The sequence below is a fragment of the Saccostrea echinata genome, unplaced genomic scaffold (genome assembly GCF_033153115.1).
Source record: "Saccostrea echinata isolate AGI-Se365-2 ecotype Australia unplaced genomic scaffold, CSIRO_AGI_Sech_v1 ptg000009l, whole genome shotgun sequence".
Classification (NCBI taxonomy): Eukaryota; Metazoa; Mollusca; class Bivalvia; order Ostreida; family Ostreidae; genus Saccostrea; species Saccostrea echinata.
The window spans coordinates 86,142-113,033 of record NW_026889758.1 but is presented as its reverse complement, the minus strand read 5'-3'; the positions used below and the strand labels follow the sequence as shown (position 1 = coordinate 113,033).

At 32.5% G+C, this 26,892-nt stretch overlaps 1 protein-coding gene across 1 annotated transcript; it reads left to right on the top strand.

Annotated features, from left to right (window-relative positions):
- Positions 1-407: 407 nt before the first annotated feature.
- Positions 408-26,412, top strand: LOC133184038 (probable tubulin polyglutamylase ttll-15). The gene is made up of 15 exons (XM_061318908.1): positions 408-425; positions 636-899; positions 2,646-2,801; positions 3,857-3,976; positions 4,509-4,584; positions 7,370-7,439; positions 9,815-9,898; positions 12,085-12,169; positions 12,647-12,725; positions 13,955-14,063; positions 14,179-14,245; positions 19,536-19,663; positions 21,044-21,143; positions 22,154-22,267; positions 25,243-26,412. The coding sequence occupies exons 1-15, from the start codon at positions 408-410 to the stop codon at positions 25,369-25,371; spliced, it is 1,599 nt and encodes a 532-aa protein (XP_061174892.1). The 3' UTR covers positions 25,372-26,412.
- Positions 26,413-26,892: the final 480 nt, after the last annotated feature.

Genomic DNA, 26,892 nt, shown 5'->3' with positions numbered 1-26,892 from the left:
GAGAGAGAGAGAGAGAGAGAGAGAGAGAGTTTGAGAGAGTTTAAAATTACTTAAAGTGGGAATATTAATCTTATAAAGACTTTGTTAAGTGAATTGATCTCGCCTAAAACATATTAACAGAGAACACGGATTTTAAGTAAAAAAAAAATCTGATTTTGAATATCTCACAATATTTATTTCACATACCGGGATATATGTTAAAAACGTTAAAATAAAATTCAATATTATTCAATACATGTAGTAATATTTGATGAAAGGTTCGTTCAAATATCAAAATTATTTTAATATAATTAAGAATTTAGCATTTATACGCACTTAAATTCTTGGATTTAATGCAAGGTAATTCATGAACATGCTAGTGAATTAATAATGTAAATTTCCTTTCAGTGCTTAATTATGTGCAAAGAATGTATTATACAGACATTGTATGTGTGACTAGATTTATTTGTGGCACACTTGTGGTTTTTAATATAATTAATATTATCATTTTTACATCAAAATTAACTCCCAAGCTTCTTTTAATTTAATAAATCTTAAGAATATATATCTATATATATATATATTTTATTTTTACAAAATTAAAGGTCAAATCAAGTTTTTAAGCTGACATTTGTTTTAACTTCTATACCATCCAGGTAATTTTAACCTGCATTAATTCAAGGAGAGCGATCTCATCTACATTTGGAGAACCCAAACCTAAGATGAAGAAACCTGGCCTCCTTTTCTCCCTAGTGATTGTAGTGCTGGGACTAGGGATCCTTCTTACATTGCTTAATATCTATGAGCTTTATAAAATGAGGGAAACCGGAGTGTTACAACAGGCTAATCTCCCACAGGTGGAGGGAAGGACTGGAAATTATGCTGTCAGGGTGCCTATAGTGTGGGTGGAGGGCAAAAAGGTAGGTCAAGTGACTTGTTGGAGGTTGTCTGCCCTTAAGTCTTTTGTAGATTTAAACTAGGGATGTCAATTTTATTCGGACAGCTTAGTCGAATAGTCGGAGGCTTTAGTCGAACGATAGTCGAATATTCGTTGAAATTTAAATTAATTTTTCATGTCATTTTCACTATATTTGTCTTTTATAGACTAGTTGTACAATATTTAACCTACGCTATCACCATTATACAACGGATTTCTAAAACGTAAACATTTTCGGAGTACAATGAATACTGTACATCTACACGATCCAATGCATTTGATTTCAAAAATTAATATAATATTAATTTACTGCATATTTTATCTAAATGCAGGATATCAAACGCTCGCATTTGTCCTTTCTTTTCATAACGATTGTACATGTACCCGTTAATTGAAGCCATTTCTACAATGTACGTGTCGTGCCAGTGTCCTTTGACAGGTAAACAATTAAAGCGTGCCTCTTATAAAAACAGAGAGAGCTTGCGATAAATTTTAATTTTGAGATTTTGTCTAAACAAACAATACACTGCATGATATTAATATCAGAAAGAAACAGCATTTAATTACGCTCATAACTGTCACCCAATTTACACGTACTTACAATTTTGTAACAGCTGTTTAATTATTCTTTATGAATAGTTGCATTACGTCAGATCTTATGGTATTGCAGGTTGAAACTTTATAATAATTTGAATCTACAAAACCAAACAATTCTTGAACGTGATAACAACATTTTTCTTTACGGCTCTGCTTTTTTGGCATTTTTGTGGAGAACTTATATTACTAGGAATGTGTACTGTGTATATGTTTGATGGATTCGGCATATAATACATCATATTTGATGTTCCACTGCAGAATACAAGTTCAGTTTTACATAACCTTGATAACGTACTTTTAACTGTTTTTCCATCCTGGCATCTTTTTAAGTATCTCAAACTGTAGGTTTGGAGGAATAAATCGACATACAAATAATTTCCTTTGAACAGTTAAACCATACCCTGAGTTTTACTTACGAGAACATTGAATTGTAAATGAAATGGTCAAATCCACGTTTATTACCTTGAATTTAAAATTACTTTTATGTAACACATTTTTAACGAATAACCGATTAAAGAAATTTTAGTCGATAGTCGGTATGATCGAATGATGGTCGAGTACTCGAATATTCGTTGACATCCCTAATTTAAACACAATTCACATATAGCCAAAAATAATAAAATCAAATTGTCTACGATTTTGCCTTCTGTTGAATGGACTTTTGAGCTTGAATACTGTTCGTTATCTCCACATATTTCACTTCTTTACCAAGTAAATGCTTGTAGCTTTTTAAATAAACAGAAAATTAGAATGTGTATTTATTTTCCTATTATATGTGAATGAATTTGATGAGTTTGAATAGAAGTATAATAATAATATGTTACAAAATTGAAAGTTTAAAATTTGGCCATTATCCATATTTGCAGTATTTGAGAGGATAGGATATGTTATGTTTTGTATATTTCAGCTAGAGTCTGGATACTTGAAGTATGTGTTTGCAGTATTTGAGAGGATAGGATATGTTTTTTTTTTATATAATTCAGCTGGAGTGTTGATTCTTTAAGCATGTATTTGCAGTATTTGAGAGGTAGAATATGTTATGTTTTATATATTTAAGCTAGAGCCTGGATATTTGAAGCATGTGTTTGCAGTATTTGAGAGGATAGGATATGTTGTGCTTTATATATTTCAGCTAGAGTCTGGATACTTGAAGCATGTATTTGCAGTATTTAAGAGGATAGGATATGTTGTTGGTGATGGCGAGTCTGATTGGGATGTACTCTGGTCACATGAATATCCGTTTGTAAAGCTGGCCAAAAAAATCTCAAATCTCAAGCCTCATCAGAAGGTATGTATTGTGTTTAAAGATTTAAAACTTAAAAAAAAACAACAACTTAAAAGTTTTTGTTTTATATTTTTCTCCAGTAAGGTCAATAAAAGTGGGTAAAGTTATCTCAGCCAGATTCAGGATACATGCAGTCACTGATCTGTGTGTTAAGGTGAATTATTCCTTTGCTTCAAATATCACCAATTTTTTTTTTAAATTCCCAACATTGATTTTTATCAACAACAATAACATTAGATTCAAATGGAAAATTGTTTGAAGAATGGAGCGTTGCTTGCTTTTTCAGAAATGAATATTATGTCTAAAAATTTCTGAAAACTTGATATGGTAAATAGAAAGATCAGTAATTTCTTTACCTCACAATAACATAAAAAATGTGAAGTATATATGAAAATAATATTTACTATCATACCTATCTAATTCACATTAGAAAACATAAGAAGTTTTGCTTTTTAAATCAGAATATCACTTTGTTTTCTGTGCTTGTAAAATAAAATGAATCCATCTAAAAGTGTTATCTTTTCATTATCGTTCTTGAAAATATTTTTATTGAAACAAAATATCAATTAATTGATTATAAAAATTCTGCATCTGAAATTTCTATATCAATTAAAAGACTAATACGTTAAAAGATAGAAATATCTCAATTTTCACAGTTTAAAGTATAAATAATTTAAGTAAACTATTATAAGTAATTTATGAAAATATTGGCATAAGAAACTAGAAATCAACATTTGTACGATAGATCAGGCTTAAATGAGTTGACTATAAAATGGTCCTCATTATTAAACTCTGATAAGACAATTCATTGAATTGCTTGGAATTACTTCCTCGGAAAGTTATCTCTCTTATCAGAGGGATATTACACTTTTAACAAGTTATATGTCTAAGAACTGAGTGACTAATATCGGTTTAGATCAGTTTATGTGTACATATATATATATATATATATATATATTAATATTTAAATCTATTATGATTGTTTGAGAAATAACATTTTAAATTATTTTATGATGAACATTATGTGAAATGTCACCCCTATTCTCACCTGAGTACAGGTAAACCATTTCCCTGGGTCAGGTTACATAACCAGCAAGGTCAATCTGGCAGTCTCCAAAAATCCCTTTATACCCAGGGCCTTCAAGATCCCCAAGGAAAAGGACAAATTTCTTCAATATGTAAGTCAGAGTGTAGTTAAATTAAGTCAGATATACAATATGTTATCAGAGTGCAATTAATCAGGTCATATATACAATTTGTAAATCAGAGTGCAATTAATCAGGTCAGTTTTGCAATATGTACGGCAATGTCAGTGGCGGATCCAGAAATTTTAGAACGGGGTTAAAAGCCTTGAAGCCCCAAGTAGGTCCTAGGTGAAGCATTGTCTGGGCACAGGTATCAAACCCCTGAAAAGCTGCTGAATTATGACAAAATAAGATGTACACATATTTTGTTACTTAATATTATTTGGAATTCATTACTTCATCTACACAAAATATTTTTTAAAAAACATATTTAACCTCAAAACTTCATCTTAGATGAACATTTCCCTAATATAATCAGCAATGTACAAAAGCACAAAATGGATTGAGGTACTTTCAATACTAGGCCATTACTCAATTTGAAATGGTTATAACATAAATACAGTGTTTTAGTTGTTCATTAGTTTGTAATTAATTGATACGCATTATTATGAAAGCTACCTTACAGGCAGAGGAGCACCCAGACACCCTGTGGGTCAAGAAAAGAAACATTCACAGAGGAATCAAGATAAAAAATGTACAGGGTTAGTACTCCAGGGGAATCAAGATATAATTTGTACAAGGTCATTAATCCAGGAATCTCAAGATCTCGAGATCTAACATGTACAGAGTCAGTATTCTAGGAATCAAGATCTAACATGTACAGCATCATTAATCTAGGAATCAAGATCTAACATGTACAGGGTCAGTATTCTAGGGGAATCAAGATCTAACTTGTACAGGGTCATTACTCTAGGAATCAAGATCGAACATTTACAGCATCGTAAATCTAGGCATTAAGATCTAACATGTACAGGGTCAGTATTCTAGGAATCAAGATCGAACATTTACAGCATCATAAATCTAGGAATCAAAATCTAACATGTACAGGGTCAGTATTCTAGGGAAATCAAGATCTAACATGTACAGAGTCAGTACTCTAGGAATCAAGATCGAACATTTACAGCATCGTAAATCTAGGAATCAAAATCTAACATGTACAGGATCAGTATTCTATGGGAATCAAGATTTATCATGTACAGAGTCAGTATTCTAGGAATCAAGATCGAACATGTACAGCATCATAAATCTAGGAATCAAGATCTAACATGTACAGGGTCAGTATTCTAGGGGAATCAAGATCTAACATGTACAGAGTCAGTACTCTAGGAATCAAGATCGAACATTTACAGCATCGTAAATCTAGGAATCAAAATCTAACATGTACAGGGTCAGTATTCTAGGGGAATCAAGATCTATCATGTACAGAGTCAGTATTCTAGGAATCAAGATCTAACATGTACAGCATCATTAATCTAGGAATCAAGATCTAACATGTACAGGGTCAGTATTCTAGGGGAATCAAGATCTAACATGTACAGAGTCAGTACTCTAGGAATCAAGATCGAACATTTACAGCATCATTTATCTAGGCATTAAGATCTAACATGTACAGGGTCAGTATTCTAGGAGAATCAAGATCTAACTTGTACAGGGTCATTACTCTAGAGGAATCAAGATATAACTTGAACAAGGTCATTAATCTAGGAATCAAGATCTAACAAATACAGGGTCAGCACTCTAGGGAATCAAAATCAAACATGTACAGGGACAGTTCTCTAGGAATCATAATCAAACACTTACAGGATCATCCATATAAGAATCAAGATCAAACATGTACAAGGTCAGTTCTCTAGGGGAATCGAGATCTAACATGTACAGGGTCAGTACTCCGGGTGAATCAAGATTTAACTTGTACAAGGTCAGTACTCAAGAGAAATCAAGATGAAACATTAACAGAATCATTAATCTAGGAATCAAGATCTAACATGTACAGGGTCAGTACTCTAAGGGAATCAAGATTTAACTTGTACAAGGTCAGTAATCTAGGAATCAAGGTCAAACATGTACAGGGTCAGTATAAACTAAGAATGAAGATCAAACATGTACAGGGGTAGAGGTCTAGAAATCAAGGTCAAACGTTACATGGTCAATACTCGAGGTATTAGATCAAACATATACAGAGCCAGAACTCAGGGAATCAAGATCGAACATGTACAAGGTCAGTACTCTAGGGGAATCAAGATCTAACATGTACACGGTCAGAACTCTACGGGAATCAAGATCGAACATGTACAGGGTCAGTACTCTAGTAATCAAGATCAAACATGTACAGGGTCAGTACTCTAGTAATCAAGATCAAACATGTACAGGGTCAGTACTCTGGTAATCAAGATCAACATGTACAGGGTCAGTACTCTAGTAATCAAGATCAAACATGTACAAGGTCAGTACTCTAGTAATCAAGATCAAACATGTACAGGGTCAGTACTCTAGTAATCAAGATCAAAATGTACAGGGTCAGTACTCTGGTAATCAAGATCAACATGTACAAGGTCAGTACTCTAGTAATCAAGATCAACATGTACAGGGTCAGTACTCTAGTAATCAAGATCAACATGTACAGGGTCAGTACTCTAGTAATCAAGATCAACATGTACAGGGTCAGTACTCTGGTAATCAAGATCAACATGTACAGGGTCAGTACTCTAGCGATAATTAATTCGTTCAATTATGTAAATCACACTTCACCAGACTACACCCGATAGACCGGACGCAATTCATAGCGCTCCGGATTTCTTTGTTCACAACTGTTTATAAACTCCAAATTAAACATGTAACATTGTAAATATTTAGTGTTTGGTAGTTTAGTAGTAGTGCTAGTTGTTTTTGCTTCTCTATTTCCTTTGTTTTTATGACTTCTTAACTTTTTTCTTTGTCCTGAGGAAGGGACAGGTTGTCCCGAAAATTTGACAATTATTATTGTTCGTGTCGTTGGTCATTTTTAGTGCTTTATATAAATTTCCATCCGTGACCTTGTATCTACTTAGTAGATCCGACACTTAGGATATACAGTGTTGTTGGTTTTTAGTGCTTTATATATATATATATATATATATATATATATATATATATATATATATATATATATATATATATATATATATATATATATATTACCAGGCATTGGTGCAAGATACCAGATGTTGGTATTTACTTTATATGATATTACTATATTGAAAATTACCAGCATTGCTAATATCACAAGTTTTGGTGTTTTTACTTAGACATTATAGAAACAGTTTAAAAATCACAATATAATGAAAATTATGATTAATTTGTTGTATATTACGAAGAGATACAAAACAGATATTCGAGCAACATGTTGTCAGACCTTAAGCGAGTAACTTCCCTAATGTTTTCTTACAGACCTGGAGTAACCTTCCTTTTTTTCAAATAACTAGAGTAACTTTCTTGTATTTTTAAAAGAACTAGACTTGACAGAAGAAGGTTCCTTTGTTCAGGTGTTTGTGGACCGACCATTTCTTATTGATGGCAGGTAAGATATATACGGTAATCAATTTGTTTTCTAAAAAAACCCCGCACATATAAAAAGTTCTCCAATTCTTCCAATGAGTATAACTAAATAGTGTGTGAGAAGAAATTTTTTAATTTATTTTTTTTATATCATCAATTTCATTGTGTGCCCAGCTTACTGTGAAACTGACACAAGGAAACAAGATGCACTTGACAATATAGAGTTTCATGTAAGTCTGTTTCAGAAGGATGTATATTTAACTGCTCATACGGTAGTTCTAAAAATAACATATTGAAATTGATGTGTACATGAATGTTTTTGTAATTTGTTTTATTGTTAGAAAAGTTCAAAATAAACTCAGTTGAAAGCTAAGCCATATTTGTAACCTCTTTCTTATACTGATGTACGAGGGTTGTCTGTTTAATTCTTAGACAAATTGGCTAGAGTAAGCAATAATCAGTGCTGCACTCCTTAATTTTCACTACTTATCAGCACATTATTAGGAAATATACATAGTCACAAAGATATATGGCTCAGTCAAATAAGCAAAAAATAGCATTTTATTTTATAAATGGTATTATGGTGCACGGATGCTTAAGTCAAAATGTCTTTTTCAACATAATATATATGTTTTATTTGTTTCGATAATCTGATAAATATATGTTGGATCTGCACCAATACAGCCTGCAATACTGAATCAGGAAAGGAACTAATCTCTCATACACAGGGGGCCTTCTGAAATCTTACCAAATTCAACTAAAGAGACTATCTCGTGAACAGTCTTTCATTACTCCGGTAGCCATTTATGTATGTATGTTTTGTCTATCATGGGGCTCTAAGTCAAAACTTCCTTTTTAAAAGTTGTCCATGTCATATTAATATCAAAGCTCAAGCGATATTTCTCATATTTGTTTGTCTTATCTCAAAAAGTCTGTGGAGATGCCAGTTGTAAATCTACATAGAGGTGAACTGCTCTCAAGTGCACCATGACGTTATCGAAGGTCATCATTTTTCGTTTGTTGTGCTTACCAATGTTTCATTTCAACAGATCGAGACACAGACAAAAATTATGCAAATGCCTTGAACTTCTCAAAATGATGACATTTTAGAAAATAGTAATTCTTACTGCAACCTGATTTATTTTATGCTTTTTATTTTGAAATAAAAGCATATTCTCCTATGAAAAGCTGATTTTTTAGTTGTGCTTCCTAGGACTGGGCTCATTCAAGTACGATAAAAATTTTATTCTTGTCTATATTTTGTCAAAAAAAATTATGCAATACTCAAATATGATAGAAAAAGCCTTGCTGAAAAATTTAAGCTCATTCTTTGCCCCCCCCCCCCCCACTGAAAGTAGGAGATATTAATTTAAGTCTGTCTGTCCGCCGTCTGTTTGTCATACTGTTTGTGTAAAACTTTCATTTCTCTGATTTTTCAGTGAAATTAAATACACAACTCCCTTTGGCCTAAAAAAACATTATTGATTTTTAGATGAAAGGTCAAATATGAAGGTCAGAAATTCATAACACTTTCGTTTCGTTTCTAAATTTTATCTTAAAAAAGCATTGAAATATTGCAATGAAATATTATATGATACTCCTTATTGCTTTTAAAAGACCCCGATTGATTTTGATGTCAACAGGTCAATTGACAGGATCAAAAATTCATCTTGCAAACAAAGGTTCCCAGATGATAACTTTAGTTGTCTTTGAGCTTTTCAATGAAGTTGTATATCATAAACTAGTTACTTAAAGAAGATCCCTACTGATTTTGTGGTCCAAAGGTCAAGGTGAAAAATCATACAGAGCAAAAATGGTTTTCAGATAACTTTATTTTTCTTTGATCTTTTTCTATGGCCAGATAACTTTATTTTTCTTTGATCTTTTTCTATGAAAATTTATATCATAACTGCCAATGTCTTAAAGAAGACCCCTTTTTATTTTTAGTCGAAAGATCAAAGTAAAAAACTCCTACCTTGCAATAAAGTTCCTGGTTATAACTTGATTTCTCTTTGAGGATTAGCAATGACATTTGATACTATTAATCAAAATACTTAAAAAAAGACTCCTATTGATTTTGAGTTAAAAAAGACAAAGACTAAGGGCAGTAACTTATACATGTATATTGCATACATAGTTTTCAGATGATAACTTTAGATCATGAAGTTCTTTTATCTTTGAAAAACACCTATTGACGTAAAGACCAAGAGCCGAAAGGTTAAGATTAATTTTTTTCTTTCAACATCTGCATATTTTTTTCAGTTCTCCCACCCTCTTCCCTTTTACTTAAGCAAGGACACAACTTCTCTGAATTAACTTTTTTTAAAAAAATATTTTGTCCACAAATTACCGGAAACCCTCATGGTTTATAATTTTATAAATTAAAACTGATTACAGGAAGTTTGACATTGGAGTGTACACCATATTGACATCTATAAATCCACTAAGAGTGTATACTATAGAGTCTGAGGCTTCAATCAGGTGAGTATAATTTGACGTTAGAGTGTACACCTTATAGACATCCATAGATTCACTGAGAGTGTGTACTCTAGAATCTGAGGTTGTGTTCAGGTGAGTATAATTTGATTGATTGATTGTATGTTGTTTAACGTCCCATTCGAGAATTTTTTCACTCTTATAGAGACGTCACCATATACCGGTGAAGGGCTTCAAATTTTGACCTTTACTTGGCACTCAGGACCATTGAGCAGTGAGGGTTCTTTATCGTGCCAACGCCTGCCGTAACATGGGGCCTCGGTTTTTAAGGTCTCATCCGAAGGACACTAGAGTATAATTTGACATTGGAGTGTATACCATTTTGACATCCATAGATTCACTGAGAGTGTATACAGTAGAGTCTGAGGTTTTGTTCAGGTGGGTATAATTTGAAGTTGGAGTATAAACCACATTGACATCAATAGATGCACTGAAAAGGTATATATTCTATGGCATGTCAAACGTTGCAATATTCGATCTTTTCCATTTGTATTGTATAACTTTCCATTTGTATTGTATAATTTTTATTTGTATTGTATAATTTTTCATTTGTATTGTATAATTTTTCATTTGTATTGTATAATTTTCAATTTGTATTGTATAATTTTTATTTGTATTCTATAATTTTCCATTTGGATTTTATAATTTTCCATTTGGATTGTATAATGTTTATTTGTATTCTATATTTTCCATTTGTGTTGTAAAAAAAATCATTTGTATTGTATAATTTTTCATCTGTATTCTATATTTTCCATTTGCATTGTATAATTTCTTATTTGTATTGTATAATTTCTTATTTGTATGCGATAATTTTTCATTTGTATTGTATCCGAGGATTGTTTATTTATTTCGTTACGAAGGATGTCATTGGTCATAAAATTTAGTCTGTATAAAGGTCTCAGGTGCCCATCACAAACTTAGTCTGGTACCCTTCCCACAATTCCGATCGCGCACTCTCTACAAACACAAACTCGGCTCCTCTATTTGTGGTGCATGCTAAGGGACGACCATTTGATTCTCGGGGGGTGTCGAATCCGATTATTCATTTTCATTCTCTCGCAGGAGAGAATATTTATTTCCAATATGACCAGAGACAAGGAGAAAAACAAAAAGAAGAAAATCCGCCCAAACCCGAAAACTCAGTTTTTTGGGGGTGGGGGTAGTTACCACCACTCAAGGTCAATTTATTTATTTTCTCAGTCAGCATTCCTAAGGACAGATTATTTATTTGCCATCTACCAGCGCTCCCTTTTTAGAATCCAATGACCGTCTAACATGCACGCAAATACATATGCCGCCGAAATATGGCTGAAATATTGCCGACTCGGCGTTAAACAATAATCAATCAATCAAGCAAGCAAATACATATCAGCCCAGTTTGCTTTAAGCATCCGGAACATCTTCAACCCGATACAGGCTGAAACTTGACCAATGAAATCCTTCGTAACGAAACAAATAAACAGTCCGCGGATACAATACAAATGAAAAATTATCGCATACAAATAAGAAATTTTACAATACAAATAAGAAATTATACAATGCAAATGGAAAATATACAATACAAATAAAAATTATACAATACAAATGAAAATTATACAATACAAATAGAAAATTATAGAATACAAATAAAAATTATACAATACAAATGAAAAATTATACAATACAAATAGAAAACTATACAATACAAATAAAAATTATACAATGCAAATGGAAAATTATACAATGCAAATGCAAAAGATCGAATATTGCAACGTTTGACATGCCATAATATTCGAGAGTCTGAGACTTTATTCATGCCAGTTTAACTTGATGCATTGACATTCATATTTTGTAAAAATAGAACCCAAAGCTGAAAAGAATGGGGGAGTAGATACATGACACATATGCATGATTTTTTTTTTTGTTTTTTGAATGTACAATAATAAGTACATACATGTATGTGATAAACATATGTTTATCAGAGATCTTTTGTCCCAAGTATTAAGACCAATTTCATCACGGATAAAAATAAATTTTTCTGCATTGTAGTCATTGCACAGTTTTTCTCATATATTTACAAAATGTTCACTGGAAAATGTTCTGTATTAACTAATGTTAAGTAGATATACATACTAAATTATGCCTTATGTCTAATTTTTAGCTGTATAGCAGTGACATTATAATATTTGTAGGTTCTGTTCCCAGGATTATTACCCTTTTGATGCCCGTAACATCAGCAAGTATGTGGTGGGAGACGCCTTCACTCCAGTCTGGAAGGTAATCTTTGTCATGTTTATAAAATAAAAATCTGCAATTATCCTGACTACTTTATTGTATCTGCATAAAATACCTTTTTTGTAAAATAGTTCTTTTGACTTCAAAAGTGAGACTAAATTGACACTAATTCAGGTCATTAATATATATATTGTAGATAATCTTTTTAAAGAATACAAATACATGTATACGCTTGAATGAAATTTTCTCAAACAGATTTTTTCGTGTATTATTATGTGGAAAATAAAGTTCTCGCTAATAAAACGTGATTTACAGTAACTAATTGTGTCTTCAATTTTACCACTTTAATCATGAAGGTTTTAACTTTATAAATACGAGAATATTTTTTGGATAATAGGGATAAAATATCATATGTAATGGTTCTAAGAGAGATGACATGAGTGAATGGTCAATTACTCAAGAATGAATAATTTCTAAAGGAAAGTTTACTAATTACTGATATGAAATTTTTTTTTATAGATTCCATCCCTGAAAAAGCTGAATAGAGAATTAAATTTCAGCTTTAAGGGATCATTTGATGCTTATTTGGAAAGGAAAGGTGAGAAAAAATTGTATTGTGTAAAAATACCTGGATTTATCTGTATTCATTTAAAGTTGTTTATTTTTAAAAATAACTACAGTGTAGTTTCTTAATAATCTATGGCAAAATAAGAAATAGTAGGACTGATTTTAGAGTGATTCCCCTTGTTACAATATGCATAATGAAGCATTCAGCAGACGGCATATTTCTGGAAAACGGAGATGTCAGAAATTTACAACAGATAAATCTCCTAAATTTATATGAAAGCGGAACCACATCAACACAAAAAATTTGGGAAATAACAAACATACTGAGATCTTCCATTAACGATAGATCTAATCTGAAGAGATTCTAAGAGGGGAGCTTGGAGATGCGGTTACCAGGGTTTTGTCAAAAGAAAAATTTTGACATAAATGACATCAGATGGGTAAGATGGGTATATAAAAATTGCTGCTTCTCATCCTCAGTGGTCAGCACAACAAATTGTGAGTGTATGTGAGTGGAGAGGACCAGCTTTAGTGTCCAAATGGACTAGGAGTCAGACATCGGCTCAAAGCAATTATTTTAAACCCATGCCACAAAAGGTGCTATTAATGACTACTGAACATAAACAGAGACGAGAGGCCTGATGCATCACACATCAACATGACAACTTTGACAACGTGAAAACTAAATACTGTGGAATCATCATTGATCGTGGGGGATTAATGTTCATGGATTTCATGGGTAAAGCTAACCCACAAATTTATATTCCCATGAATATTGATACACACATACATTGAACACGGTAGTTATCTATCATATTAAGTATTACCCATGAAATTACGTCCCCAGGAACCATGAAGAATTATTATTCCAGATTAGATAGTATGCATTGACACATCGCTTAAAGTATAGAGAGAACATGGTACATTCACTGACTATTGATCTCATTTACATTGAACTGAAAACCTTGAATTTATTATCCATATGAATTTAGTCGTAAATTGTCCATAAATGAAAGAAATATCACTAAAACGAATTCCGGCCGAGTTTTTGTGCACATACTTTAATATAATTATTGTATTTATCTTAGCAAATGTTCTATACTTGATTCCTCAAGATCATGATTAGGTCTATCAACTTCATAAACATGCATACATGTACTTACTCTTATATTATTTAAAAAAATATACCAGAACCCACATGAACAATGAGATTTGGATTATAAATGCAGTAAGGGAGATAACTTTGGCTGTGCCTTGTAGGTCACAATGTTAGGAAGTTGTGGCGTGATATTTCTGCTGCCATCAAGACTGTTTACTTACAGAAGGAGGCGGCCATCATTTCCGCTACAAATATGTACTCTTCTTCAAGGTCAGTACATCTTATATCAGGACTTTGTTTAACAATGGCTATAAAATACATTATATTCTCTATAAAATTTAATTAACATGTGAAGTAAGAGTTTAGTATTTATACTGCTTTGTAGAAATTTCTTTGAATTGGTTCGATTTGACTTTATCCTAGATGAGGATTTAAATGTGCACCTTATGGAGGTAAGTAGCTTTACAGAAATTATAGACTGTGTTAAAGGATTAATACATACATACATACTTTTTTCAGAATCTGTAGCATTTTTGTTATACATTTACTGTAAACTTGGAAATTTACCTGTTGTGTTAATTACGCAAATTAGAAGCAAGAACATTACGCGTTTTGGTAATTCCTGCAATACTAGGATTATTTATTATTAAAACTGAATAAAATATGCTGCTTAAAGGTGTTTGTACGTGGGGGATGTTTACACAAAGGCTGTTTTATGGTATATTTAACGTTAATTTTCATGTTTACAGTTTTTGTCTATATCATTGAATAAAACATGTGACTGAGCAAATAATTCATTATGAGGTACATGAAAATGTAAATGAAATTGCATACTCTTTTCACCCAGTTAAAGAGGAGAAAAAATAATGGACAGAACAAAGTAATATCCTTTTGATGGCTGGAGATTTTAAAGAATGTTCATCTGAAAGGAGGGTAGTCCAAAAAATATAATCATTTAAAAAAATACATACCACTGTTACAATAATTCCCTGCATCAAGAAAACGTATATTTTATGTGCTACAGAATGAACATTGGGATCGATCCTATAGTCATACATAAATTTTACACATTTTCAACTTCTCAAGAATCGTTTTTATCAATTTCAATCAAACTTGCCGCAAAGTATCCTTAGGTAAAGGGGATTCAAGTTAAATGAAGGACCAGAAAAGATGAAACTTACATGAAGCTTCCTGACATAGTGTAGATTCAAGTTTGGTCATATCATGACCCTCAGGGGTAGGGTGGGGTTACAGAAGAGATCAAAGTTTTAAATAGGAATACATGTTAATAGGAAAAAATCTTAAAAAATCTTCTTAAGAATGGCAGGGTCATGATATGCCAGCATCCTCAAGTTATTTAGATTCACCTTAATTAGGGATCAAAGTAGGAATTGGAAAAATCTTTAAGAATTGTTTATTGTAATCTGCATAAAAGACCTTTTTTTGCAGAACAGAAGCAGAGCTAATGTGATGTTAAGGTGTCTTTCGTCCATCCGTCTGTTCTAGCTTTCTGTCTGTCTGTCTGTGAATAATTTTCCAAAATGCTATTTCTCCTCCACTACACTAAGATACATAATTCTGTGTATCAGTTTTTGATTTTGATGAACAGAGTTGCGATAGTTAGTGAAAAATATAAATTTCTATGAAATACTTTCAAAACGCTACTCCTCCTATAATTTTAATCTGATTAAAAAAAAAGACTTTGGACAAAAGTAGGTTGAAAGAAAACATATGGAGATAACAAACAGTATTCAAGCTCAGAAGTCCATTAAGCAATACAAACTTTGGAGCAGAGCAAACACGGACCTCTAAAACATCAGAGGTGGGATCAGGTGCCATAAAGGAGTGAGCATCCTCTGCCGACCGGTCACACCCGCCATGTGCTCTAAATGCTACTCCTCCGACAGTTTTAGTCTGATTGCAAGTAATCTTGCAACAGAAAGAGACTTGACCAAGGATCATCATTCTATTTATTGCTGTTGCAAAGTTTCAAGTCCAAGTGCTTTGTTACAAGTACAAAACAGTAGAGCTACAATCTCGTCAGAGACTTCTGTGGTGCTTACTGTATCAGATCTACATTGGAAGTTTGGTGATGTTAAGATGCTTTCGAGAAAACCAATAACGTTTTATGCATGGTTCCATATTGTCCCGACGTCATATTTGCCAGGCCCGTAGCAATGGTATCAAAAGGGAGGGGGGGGGGGGTCCCAAAAAATCTGACAAGCAAAAAAAAAAAAAAAAAAAACAAACCTAATCAACTGTCCATATCCTGGAATCTGCCAGTGCTCAAACCTAGATACCCAAAAAATTGGAGGGGGGTGGGGGGGGGGAGGGGGGGGGGGGTAACCAGCATCCCAGCATCTTAAGGAAAATTAGTCAAAGCAAAATACTATACTCAGAAAAAAGGGGCAGCTTCCCCTTCTACAGGCCTGTTTGCAAGATAGGAACCATAATTATATCAATTATATTGATAACGTTAATTACAAAACGTAGATTACTTTGTACAAGATTAAATGATGTAAAATGTGTACTGTGTACAGATCAATGCTCGTTTAAATGGTTTACGTGTTTGATTGGTCAGGATGAATGAATAGATTGATATGCAATGACAGTTTTACTTCTATTTTTTAAGTATTGTTGATAACGAAAAACAATTTAATTCTGGTTATTACGCGGTATTTGATTGGATAAAAATTTACTTTATATGGTATTAAATGGGTTGCCTACGTCACAATGACTTGCGTCAAGAACGTATCGATCCGCTTGACGTTACATTTAAATTTTGTACAATTTGATGTCATTTTTTGAGGGCAATCATTTTTTTTACACTAAATGAATGAAAATTAAATTATAAGGGATGAAATTAGGTACCCAATTTATACGGTATAAAGTGGGTTGGAAAAGCTCACGCTTTTTTATAAACCGCTTCGCGTAAACTGCCCAAACACACTTTATACCGCATAAATATGGTAGCTATTAAATAAATTCCTTAACTGGATCCTGAAAACGAACCACTCACCTCTGGTTAAAAGAATATATATTTAACGAGGTTGGATCTTGATATTTAAAGTCTTAAACTTTTTGTCAAGTATATTATTATTCTTTACACACATTGCTTAATTAAAAATAAAAACAAAAAATGAGGGTCAATATGCTTCTTTTGGGGCTACAGTACATTTAATGACTTTTCTGCACTGTAATTTATGTCTTAGTCAAAAATCACATCTTCGATGTTTATTTTATGTTAAAATTGGCTCAATTTTTTCCTGGACTTTCAGAATATATTTACTTTATTTGTAACAATGTAATGAAAGAATTCAGAAGAAATAATTTGATAGATATTTCAGAACCAGCATAAAACATTTCACTGCAAAAAACAGCTCTGTTTGCAACCAGCATGGAAAAATATGAATTTTAAACTTTAAAGTACTGTATATATTTCAAAAGGAAAAAAAATTGATCATTTTCTTCTAAAACTTCCGCCACAAAATATAGTTCCTGTCTTAATCCTATATGAATGGAACTTAATCGCGGTTTTTTCATTGGATATAGTTTAATTTGCATTGTAGAATCCAGATTTAATGTTAGAACTTAAAAATGATGCAGAATTTTCGAAATAAAGGTCCAGACCAAAATCTGCTCAAAAGCTGAAGATCGAACCTCCTTAACAATGTATTTCTGTAACTAATTTGTCATATAACTTTTATTTGTTTCTGGTTGCATTTGATGGACTTGGTTTTGTAAACATGAATTACACAAATTGAGCGACATGTTTATTTTTTTTTTAATTTCACTTTAGACAAAAATCTGAAAATGTGAAAATTCTATATACATGTATTCATCAGGCATTGTTATATTCAAAAGCCATAACTTAATGCATAGCATATAATTGCTGTTTTTTTAAATCAATGGTCCAATCATTGCCTGTTCAGCCTAAGCGAAAGACCGAAAAGCCACTTGTTAGACTACAGGGTTAGGGTTTGGATCTCAGGGGGTTCTTACCTGTGTATTAACACTTAACAATGTTAGTTTGATAACTAGACTTGTCATTAACAAAATACTACAATATATTTACCAATTATTTTAAGAAAAATGTAATTTAAATTGCTTGCGACATCCAAGTAGTATTATGGACAGATTATGTGAGAAAAGGTGTAAAGAGTTCTTATCAAACTGTAAAATGTTTGTGATATATGTCTAACCCATTTCCAAGTGGGTCCAAATTGGTCATAGCTTAACAAATTCATGATATTCAGGTAATTTTTAAAGCCCAGGGCCTCGTTTTTTGTTTTTTTATTTTACTTTAAATGTGCAGTTTTTCTCTCATTTCCCCCTCTTTCTCTTTGTCACCTTGTATGGAGTCTTCTCTTATGACTGTTTACCTGCCTATTAAACAGAACCTTTACCGGCTAAATTTGAACGGTATGAAAATCTGGAAAAAATGCTTTCATGAAATTCCTATGCACAAGGATGTGAAATATAAAGCTTGTAATATTCCAGTATGGTACAACTCAGACATAAAGATTGATAGTAAGAATATTTTTATAAAAAAATTGGTATCTTAAAGGTGTTAAAACTGTTGGAGACTTCCTGTCTGATGATTGTTTTTTTTCTTTCAAAGTCTGCTTTTCAACAAAAATTTAATATTCCTACTTTAAATGTAATGCAGTTCAATAGTGTCATTTGTGTTATTGCAAAATGCTTTAAAAATCTGGCAATTGAGAGAACATCAATAAAGAAAAGTTGCTTGCCTTATTTACCATTTTATTATGAAAATATTTTGTTAAATAATAAATGTACAAAAATTATTTATAATGTCATAAACAAAAATTGTATGCAGCCTACAGCAATTTCAAAGTGGAATGTAGAGTTGACTCCCCATGGAGTGAATGATATATGCACACAAGATGTTTTTCGAGTATGTTTCAAGACTACAAATGATTCTTCTGTACAGTGGTTTCAATACCGACTTGTTCATAGAATTCTTCCTGTTGGATATTATCTTAAAAAAGTTAACATTAAAACATCTGATTCATGCAACTTTTGTAAGGAGAATATTGAAACTATTCAACATGTATTTGTAACTTGTAATGACATAGTGGATTTATGGAGAAACTTGAGTATGCATATCTGTAGAACAACCTCTAAAAGAATTGGTTTTAATATTAAAAATATTATTTTTGGTGAAATACCACTCACTAAAGATAACATGATTATAAACTTTATTAAATTATACACTAAGCAGTATATTTTTTCTTGCTCATCACAATGTAAAAAACCAAACTTTTTTGGCCTTATAAATCATATGAAAATGAAATATAACATTGAGAAAATTGTATCAATCTATAACTCTAAATTATCATTGTTTGAAAAGAAATGGGACTTATGGAAGAAAATGTTTGAACCCAGTTGAAATGTTTTTCTTTTTAACCGATCTATGGAATATTATGGAATGTTTTATATTTGTTTTTTCAATAATTGTTTGTATTTTTTTTAATATGTGAACAACAGATGCATGTATAATGATTTCTGTCCTCTTAAAGCAGCCTTCATATTTCTTCATCATATTTCCAGCTTAATCCGATAAGTGTGAGTGACTCTATGAATGTGTGTGTGTGTGTGCAAAAAATCCAATTTGGCCATTATGCAATTTTATGCTAAGGCTGTGGAAAAGATATTAGCTCTCTGTGGCAATTGACCATTATATGTTTTTTTTTCTGTTAACGTGTCTTAAATTTCCAGGTGAACATGTCTCCTAACCTGTCCTCAGGTCACTTCCCACGAAATGCCGAGATGTATGAAAAAGTAATGTTCAATTTGCTGAGTGTTGTCTTAGTCACTAGGCCAGTCAAAAATGACTTCTTTAAAAGGTATGAGATTCACATTTGATATCTATACAGCACTGAGATTAAAATTAGTAATTGATATGTTTGCTTCCTTAGAAGCTCTCCATTCTGAATTTTGGATAAGTAGAAGGGTTGGATTTCTGACAAAGTCACACAGGACTATTGGGGCTTGATTTAGATAATCTTGTTCCCTTTTTTTTTTTAGCTCAAAGAGACGTTGCACACAGTATCCTTGGGTAAAGGGGATTCAAGTTTGCTTCAATAAAGGTCCAGGGTTTCTTGAAAGGGGAAATAATTAAGAATAGGCACCGGTACGGTAGCCTAGTGGAAGGGCGCTCGCTTTGTGATTCGGAGACCCAGGTTCCATTCTCGTTCGCCGCACCGCGTCAAATCTTAGACATAAACATAGAAAGTGACTGTTCCTTTGCCAAAAGCCCGGTACTAGAAGTGAAAGTCACTAGTCTTTCGGACGAGTCCTTGAAAACTGAGGTCCCGTGTCACAGTAATTGTCGGTACAATGAAGAACCCGCACTGCTCAATGGCCCTGAGTGCCGTGTATAGGTAAAAATTTGAAGCCCTTCACCGTTATATGGTGACGTCTCTATATGAGTAAAAATTTCTCGAATGGGACGTAAAACAACATACATCCATCAATCAATCAATTAAAAATAGTTAAAAATAGAGTTGGTGTCACAAAAAATCTTTTTCTCACGAACCACTGTTTCTAAAAAGATGAAACTTCCTGATAAGTGTTGATTCAAATTTGATGTGGTCACAATAGGTGATCAAATTTTTACATGGGAATATGTATAGGAAAGAAGGTATCTTTCAGACAATTTAGACCACATGTATTGCCCACAAAGATTTTAAGATATGTGTTTTCATAAAGATTTTTACACAATATATCTGAAAACTGAAGTGGGTGATGGCTGTGGACACCATTTTCTAAAGGAAAATAACACATTCAATGAGTCATTTTGAGGTCTTTTCTGTTTCAAATTTTGAATTGTGACAGATTAATGACGTCTTATTTCCAGAACAGACATCCTTTATACCATTTTCTTTCCTGATCATAATCATATATTCAACTCATATTTAAGGAATTTTCAAAACTTTTTGAAACATCAATTTTTTAGGGCATAATAAAGCCAAAACCGTACATACTTATTTCTTTAAAGTCTTCTATAGAACAGCAAGAAGAAATGATTAGTTTACTGAATACAAATTTTCATAAAAGTAACATGTAAATATGGTGCATTATACTAATTATTTACTGATACCTGGAATTTACTTATTTTCATTTTTTATTCAGCCTATTTATATAACCACACCTATATTTCAGATATCATGCAGGTAGGAATTAAATGAATTTCAAAGCTTTGTATTTGTCTTTGATTCGAACAGTTCAGAGGATGAAGCCAATATGAGAGTCTCTGACAAGGACATTTCTGTGTTCCCTGAGTGGTGTCTCAGTAAATCATGTCTACATAGCTGTAGGGAAGAGGTAAGTTAGTTTTATACTCTGTGTTCCCTGAGTGTTGTCTCAGTAAATCATGTCTACATAGCTGTAGGGAAGAGGGAAGTTATTTTTATACTATGTGATCCCTGAGTGTTGTCTCAGTAAATCATGTCTACATAGCTGTAGGGAAGAGGGAAGTTAGTTTTATACTCTGTGTTCCCTGAGTGGTGTCTCAGTAAATCATGTCTACATAGCTGTAGGGAAGAGGGAAGTTAGTTTTATACTCTGTGTTCCCTGAGTGTTGTCTCAGTAAATCATGTCTACATAGCTGTAGGGAAGAGGGAAGTTTGTTATTATACTCTGTGTTCCCTGAGTGGTGTCTCAGTAAATCATGTCTACATAGCTGTAGGGAAGAGGTAAGTTATTTTTATACTCTGTGTTCCCTGAGTGGTGTCTCTGTAAATCATGTCTACACAGCTGTAGGACTTGTGTAAGTTTGATATTGTACAGACAAAGCATATTCTTTGGAAATAACTAAATCTGTATCTTTAGTACTTAGGATCTCAAAGGTTTGTAAATTAGATGCAATTTTTGTGCAGCATGCTTCGTGTCTCTATCTCAGGCCTTTTAAAAGAGGATTTAAATTTCTAAAAAACTGAAAGATAAAAAACGCTGTCGATTTAAAAATCCCGGGGATTTCGTTCTTTATCAAGTAATTCTTTCACTTTCCCATGAGCTAATGTCAACAAAATGATACTTTTAGAAAATAGAATGTCATAAAAGAGGCTTGAAAAGTGTTTCTTTTTTGGAGTTATCGTTCATTTCATACATTTTATTTCAATTATATAAGAAGGAAATCTATTTCAATATTCAATGTTTACAATGAACAGTATGACGCATATGAACATGCATTTATTTACAGAAGTTTATTTGGTGACTGATTTCCATTATCCATTTTGCTGGAAGTTTAAAACATGATAAGATAATAATAATAATGAAAATAAGAAGTAAGCATTTCCAATAAAGGAGTATAAACATAGAAGTTTGTATTGTAGATGTGTAAGTTATGTAGCCAATGTGTGTCTCTGACAATGAAGGAAACACTGAAGCTGGCTTATCTAGAGCATGTAAATAAGGGAAGCTGTGGTCGTGTCCTCCCACAAAAAATGGTAAGCTCAATCAGCTGGTAATGAGAGCAAACTGAAGATGTTCACAATAGAAACTTTATTATCTCAGTAGTCTTCAGACACAACATGTCATAGTTTACTCCCATACATTGCAATCTGTAAATGAACAGTCTTAAGTAACATATCCAACTATGTCTAAACTACTGTTTAAACTACTGCACTAGCGTAGAGTATTTTTAGGTCACCTGAGTCAATCACTTATTCATGTGACTATTGATTTTATAAGCATTGAACCCTTCACCAAAATTGTGAAATTCATGGCCCCAGGGTCAGGGGTTCAGGAGTTAAGGTGGGGCTCTAATGATCATGTAGTGAAAATGCACAAATTCTTTAAAATTCTTCTCTTCTCCACCTGTATATTTACCAGATAAACTAAATGCATGGTTAAGATGAGCAAGGATGCCTCTTCCAAATTTGTGAAATTTGTGGCCAGGGTCAGGTGTACTGGTGTTTGAGGTAGGGGCTCTGATGATTATATAGTGAAAGTGCACTATTTCTTTAAAATTTTCTTTTCTGCCCCTGAGGATTTAGCAAACATACTTAGTGCATGGTTATGATAAGCAAGGGCACCTTTTCCAAAATTGTGAATTTCTCGGCCCCTTGGTCTAGGCCCTCTGGTGCTAGGGTGGGGCTTTGATTTTAAAATCTACTGAGAGGAGTTATTCCGTTTTGCTATTCACCTATGATAATTAATCACTGTAATGAAATGTATGGAGATAACGAACAGTAATGAAGCTCAAAAGTCCATTAAACAATACAAAATAAGAGCAGAGCAAACACGGACCTCCAAACATCAGAGGTGGGATTAGGTGCCATTTAGGAGTGAGCATCCCATGCCGACCGGTCACACCCGCTGTGTGCTCCTTGTCATGATCGGGAAATAACGGAAAAATAGTGACTAGTGGGGACAAGTACAGTTTAGAAGGGTATATAGGAATCACCTTGTACGTCTATCTGTGCAATCTTAACTGGGCTATATCTTTTAGTGGAGAATCATTGGAGCTCATACTTGGTTCAGAGATTGTTTATAGCCCCAGAGTATGTCATAACCTTGATGCAAGGTCATTGTGGCATGTTCAAGGTCACTGACAGAAAAAGTATTGTATTCTTGTCCTGGCTATTACTGTTAAATACTCATTTTCGTGGGGGTTTAATTTACATTTTTTCGAGGTATGGAGAGACTCGAATTCTTGACCACCACAAAATGTAAAATTTCAAATGCATTACTACTCAACACTTCTTCAACCACGAAATCAAATCCCCACAAACCAATATTTCTTTCTCAAACCTCGAAAATTTGACCCCACGAAAATATGTGATTTTACAGTACTTTGTAATAGAGAATCATTGGAAACTCATACTTGGTACAAAGATTGTTTATGACCTGAGTTTGTGTAGTAACATTGAAGCAAGTTCATTGTGGCAAATTTAAGGTCACTGGTGATTAAAGTGTGAAGTTCATGACAGGTCTATAATTTTCTAATGGAGAAACATTGGATGTCCATACTTCACAAAAAGATTACTTATGACCAGAGAATATGTAATTGTCATTTTTTTTAAACAAGGTCTTTTTGGCAAGTTCTAGGTCAAATTTGAGTAGGAACTTTTAAGAAATTGTGAAAAAAAAAATAAAGATGAACATGAATTTCTTTCAAAGTAAATTAAGACTAGAGGTAAATACATGTGTAGTTACAACATACTAAATAGTACTAATACATGAATTAAATTTACATATCACTTGTCTATAAAGTATTTTATATGTATATCAAAATTACCCTTTTTCTATCTGTATTTTTAGGTCACCTGAATCACTAAAGTGATCTATTTATTATGTTATATATCTGTTTTTGTCTGTCGTTGTGCGTTAAAATTGGAATAATTTCGGCTTTTTCTCTGAAACTGCTGAACCAATTTCAACAATGTTTTGTATGTATCTATTGGTGAAAGTAAAGTTTAAAAAATTGTGAATCTCATGACCTTTGTCCCACTTGGGTCTGAGCAGAGGGGCTAAAACCATCAAAATTAACAAGCAGTCAAATTGTTGGCTTGATTGTAAAAAAAACATTGAGCCCGCTATCAAATTTGTGAAATTTATGGCCCAGGGACAGGGTTTTCTGGATTTAACCCCTAACCCTAACCGCTTTTGATCGTGCAGCGAAAATGCATAAATTCTTCAAAAATCTTATCTGTTTCTGATATTTAGCAGACAAAATAAGTGTATGATTACAACGAGAAATCTCCCAGGATAGTGAAATTCTCCACTACAATCATGTATAGGAATTTTTGCTCTGCGTTAAGAGAAGTTATTTTTCTGATAATAATAATATTAATATAATAATCAATGTAAATAGTGTAATTGATAGTTAAATTGAATAAAAAAAAATTACAATAATTTTTAAGTGATTAATAGAAAAAGTAATTTCATAGTTTTTAAAAATCAGGTAGATTTGTAAATACAAAGATGAAAATATCTTACTTATGTAATTAATATATATATATATATATATATATATATATATATATATATATATATATATATATATATATATATATATATATATATATATATATATATATATATATATATATATATAATTCAAAGACCAAGCAAGGCCAATGGCATGAATATACTTTGCAAATACTGGTTTCATGTTAAAAGACTTTTGTCTTATGTATGGTGATAGTGATGGAGTGTAAATAGCACTGGCATGTACAGACAAGTTTCTGAATTATTGCTGATCACCAGAACTGTTTTATTGATCTCAGCTGATGGTCCTATTTTGCTTGTTTTTTGAGTTACAGGTTATTTTGTGTTATCTTAATATAATAATTTACCATTCTGTAGATCCTTTACAGGGTATTATTATACTGGGTGACGGTTAAGGCCTTTTGGGTCTCTCGATCAAATCCTTTAGAATTTTGAAATGATTTCGTTTATTTCTATTTTATCTTTTTAGACGGTGGAGTTCGCTTTAGAATGGTCCCCCTCAACAAAAGACCCAGAGTTTCAGAGTCTGAATAAGAGGAATAAGTTGATGTACATGTGGTTTGTTGGCAAATGTAGACAGAATGCCGCCTGGTGTTAGACCAAACAATCAATCATCCGTTACAAAAGAATAACCACTAAAACAAAAACTGTCATGTTATTGCAGAATTCCTTATCTCCGACACAGAAGAGTTACATTGCTATTTTTTAAATTTCTTTCAATGGAAATCTAATTAGGAGATTTAATCGAGTAAAATGTAAAAATAGATTCTTGAAAATATTAGGCGCAGTTTAGGTATTATTGCCATTAAGGCATCTGCCTGTGTTTATTTGATACCATTGCATATATTGCATGTACTCCTTGGTTTAACCATTTTACATGGTTTTGAACTTCTTCAGTACAATTTCTGGGATATACTTCATTTTTTGTATGTTTGTTTTGTTAATACATATTATTTATATGATACATATGCGGGTGATCTTTTGTAACATATCAATTTTGTGTTATAAGTGGAGCATATCTTGATTTAGGGATTTCAGCTTTAGTGTGTTGATATAATTTTGGACATGCATTAAGATATTTTAATTTGTGGATTCTTATCATATAGTGCAATATTCAAACAGAAATGTAAATTAAATGTTTGCTGCTGAAATTAGGCATATGTTTTTGTCAGTTTTGTGTTAATTGTCATCAAACCACTATATAGGATTTAGCTTAGCTATATCTATTTATTTCCAAAAGGGAAATAATAGTGTAGTGGTTTGAGCTTTAATACGGACCATGGATATCGGCCTGAGTAGCTCAGTGGTTAGAGCACCTGACTAGTAATACAGGGGTCCCAGGTTCAATTCCCAGTCAGGCATATACTTTTCTTTCATTCCTCCTTCTTTATTGAATACTGCAATAAAGTAAAAGTTCTGGTTAATACCTGTATGAAGTCCACAATGTTAAATTATGAATTGATTTAGAAGTACTGACTAGTATGCTTTAAAAGTTGTAGCTTTGTATAATACATGCATGTACATTGTAACTCAGAAAACATTTGCTTCACAATAATTAGAATGTATGATGTTGATGTAAACATTTTAATTAACTTAAAAAGTTTTACTTCATTGCTAGTAATTAAAAAAACTCTTTCTACTCTGTTTTACTTCATTAAATTTAAGAAATGCCTGATGTAGACATAAGTCAGCCTGACCTACTAATGGGCCACAATGTAGACATGAGTCAGGCTGACCTACTAATGGCCACAATCCAGACATCAAGTCAGTCTGACCTATCAATGGGCCAAAATGCAATCGTGAGTCAATCTGACCTGCTAATGAGCCACAATGAAGACATGAGTCAGTGTGACCTACCAAGATCATATACATAACAATACAAGTTGGCCTGATCCCTGTAAACGTAATTAGAAATAAGTACATCATGCATCCTAGAGTTTACTTATTTATTATTTGACAAACTATTGTTCGTATGAAAAAGTACTTGCATAATGCAACAAAATTTCCCACAATAAAACCAGTATTTGAAACTCTACATAAAAGAAGATGGATAAGCAGAGTAAAGGTTGTAAGTCCTGCCAAAGATATACTTACGCTGCAAAAATAATTGCATTTTTAA

Excerpts from the sequence above, each read along its gene's own strand:
- LOC133184038 (XM_061318908.1), top strand. Across the intron at positions 3,977-4,508 it reads AGGACAAATTTCTTCAATAT|GCAGAGGAGCACCCAGACAC; the intron begins GTAAGTCAGAGT and ends GCTACCTTACAG. Across the intron at positions 12,726-13,954 it reads TGCTTATTTGGAAAGGAAAG|GTCACAATGTTAGGAAGTTG; the intron begins GTGAGAAAAAAT and ends TGTGCCTTGTAG.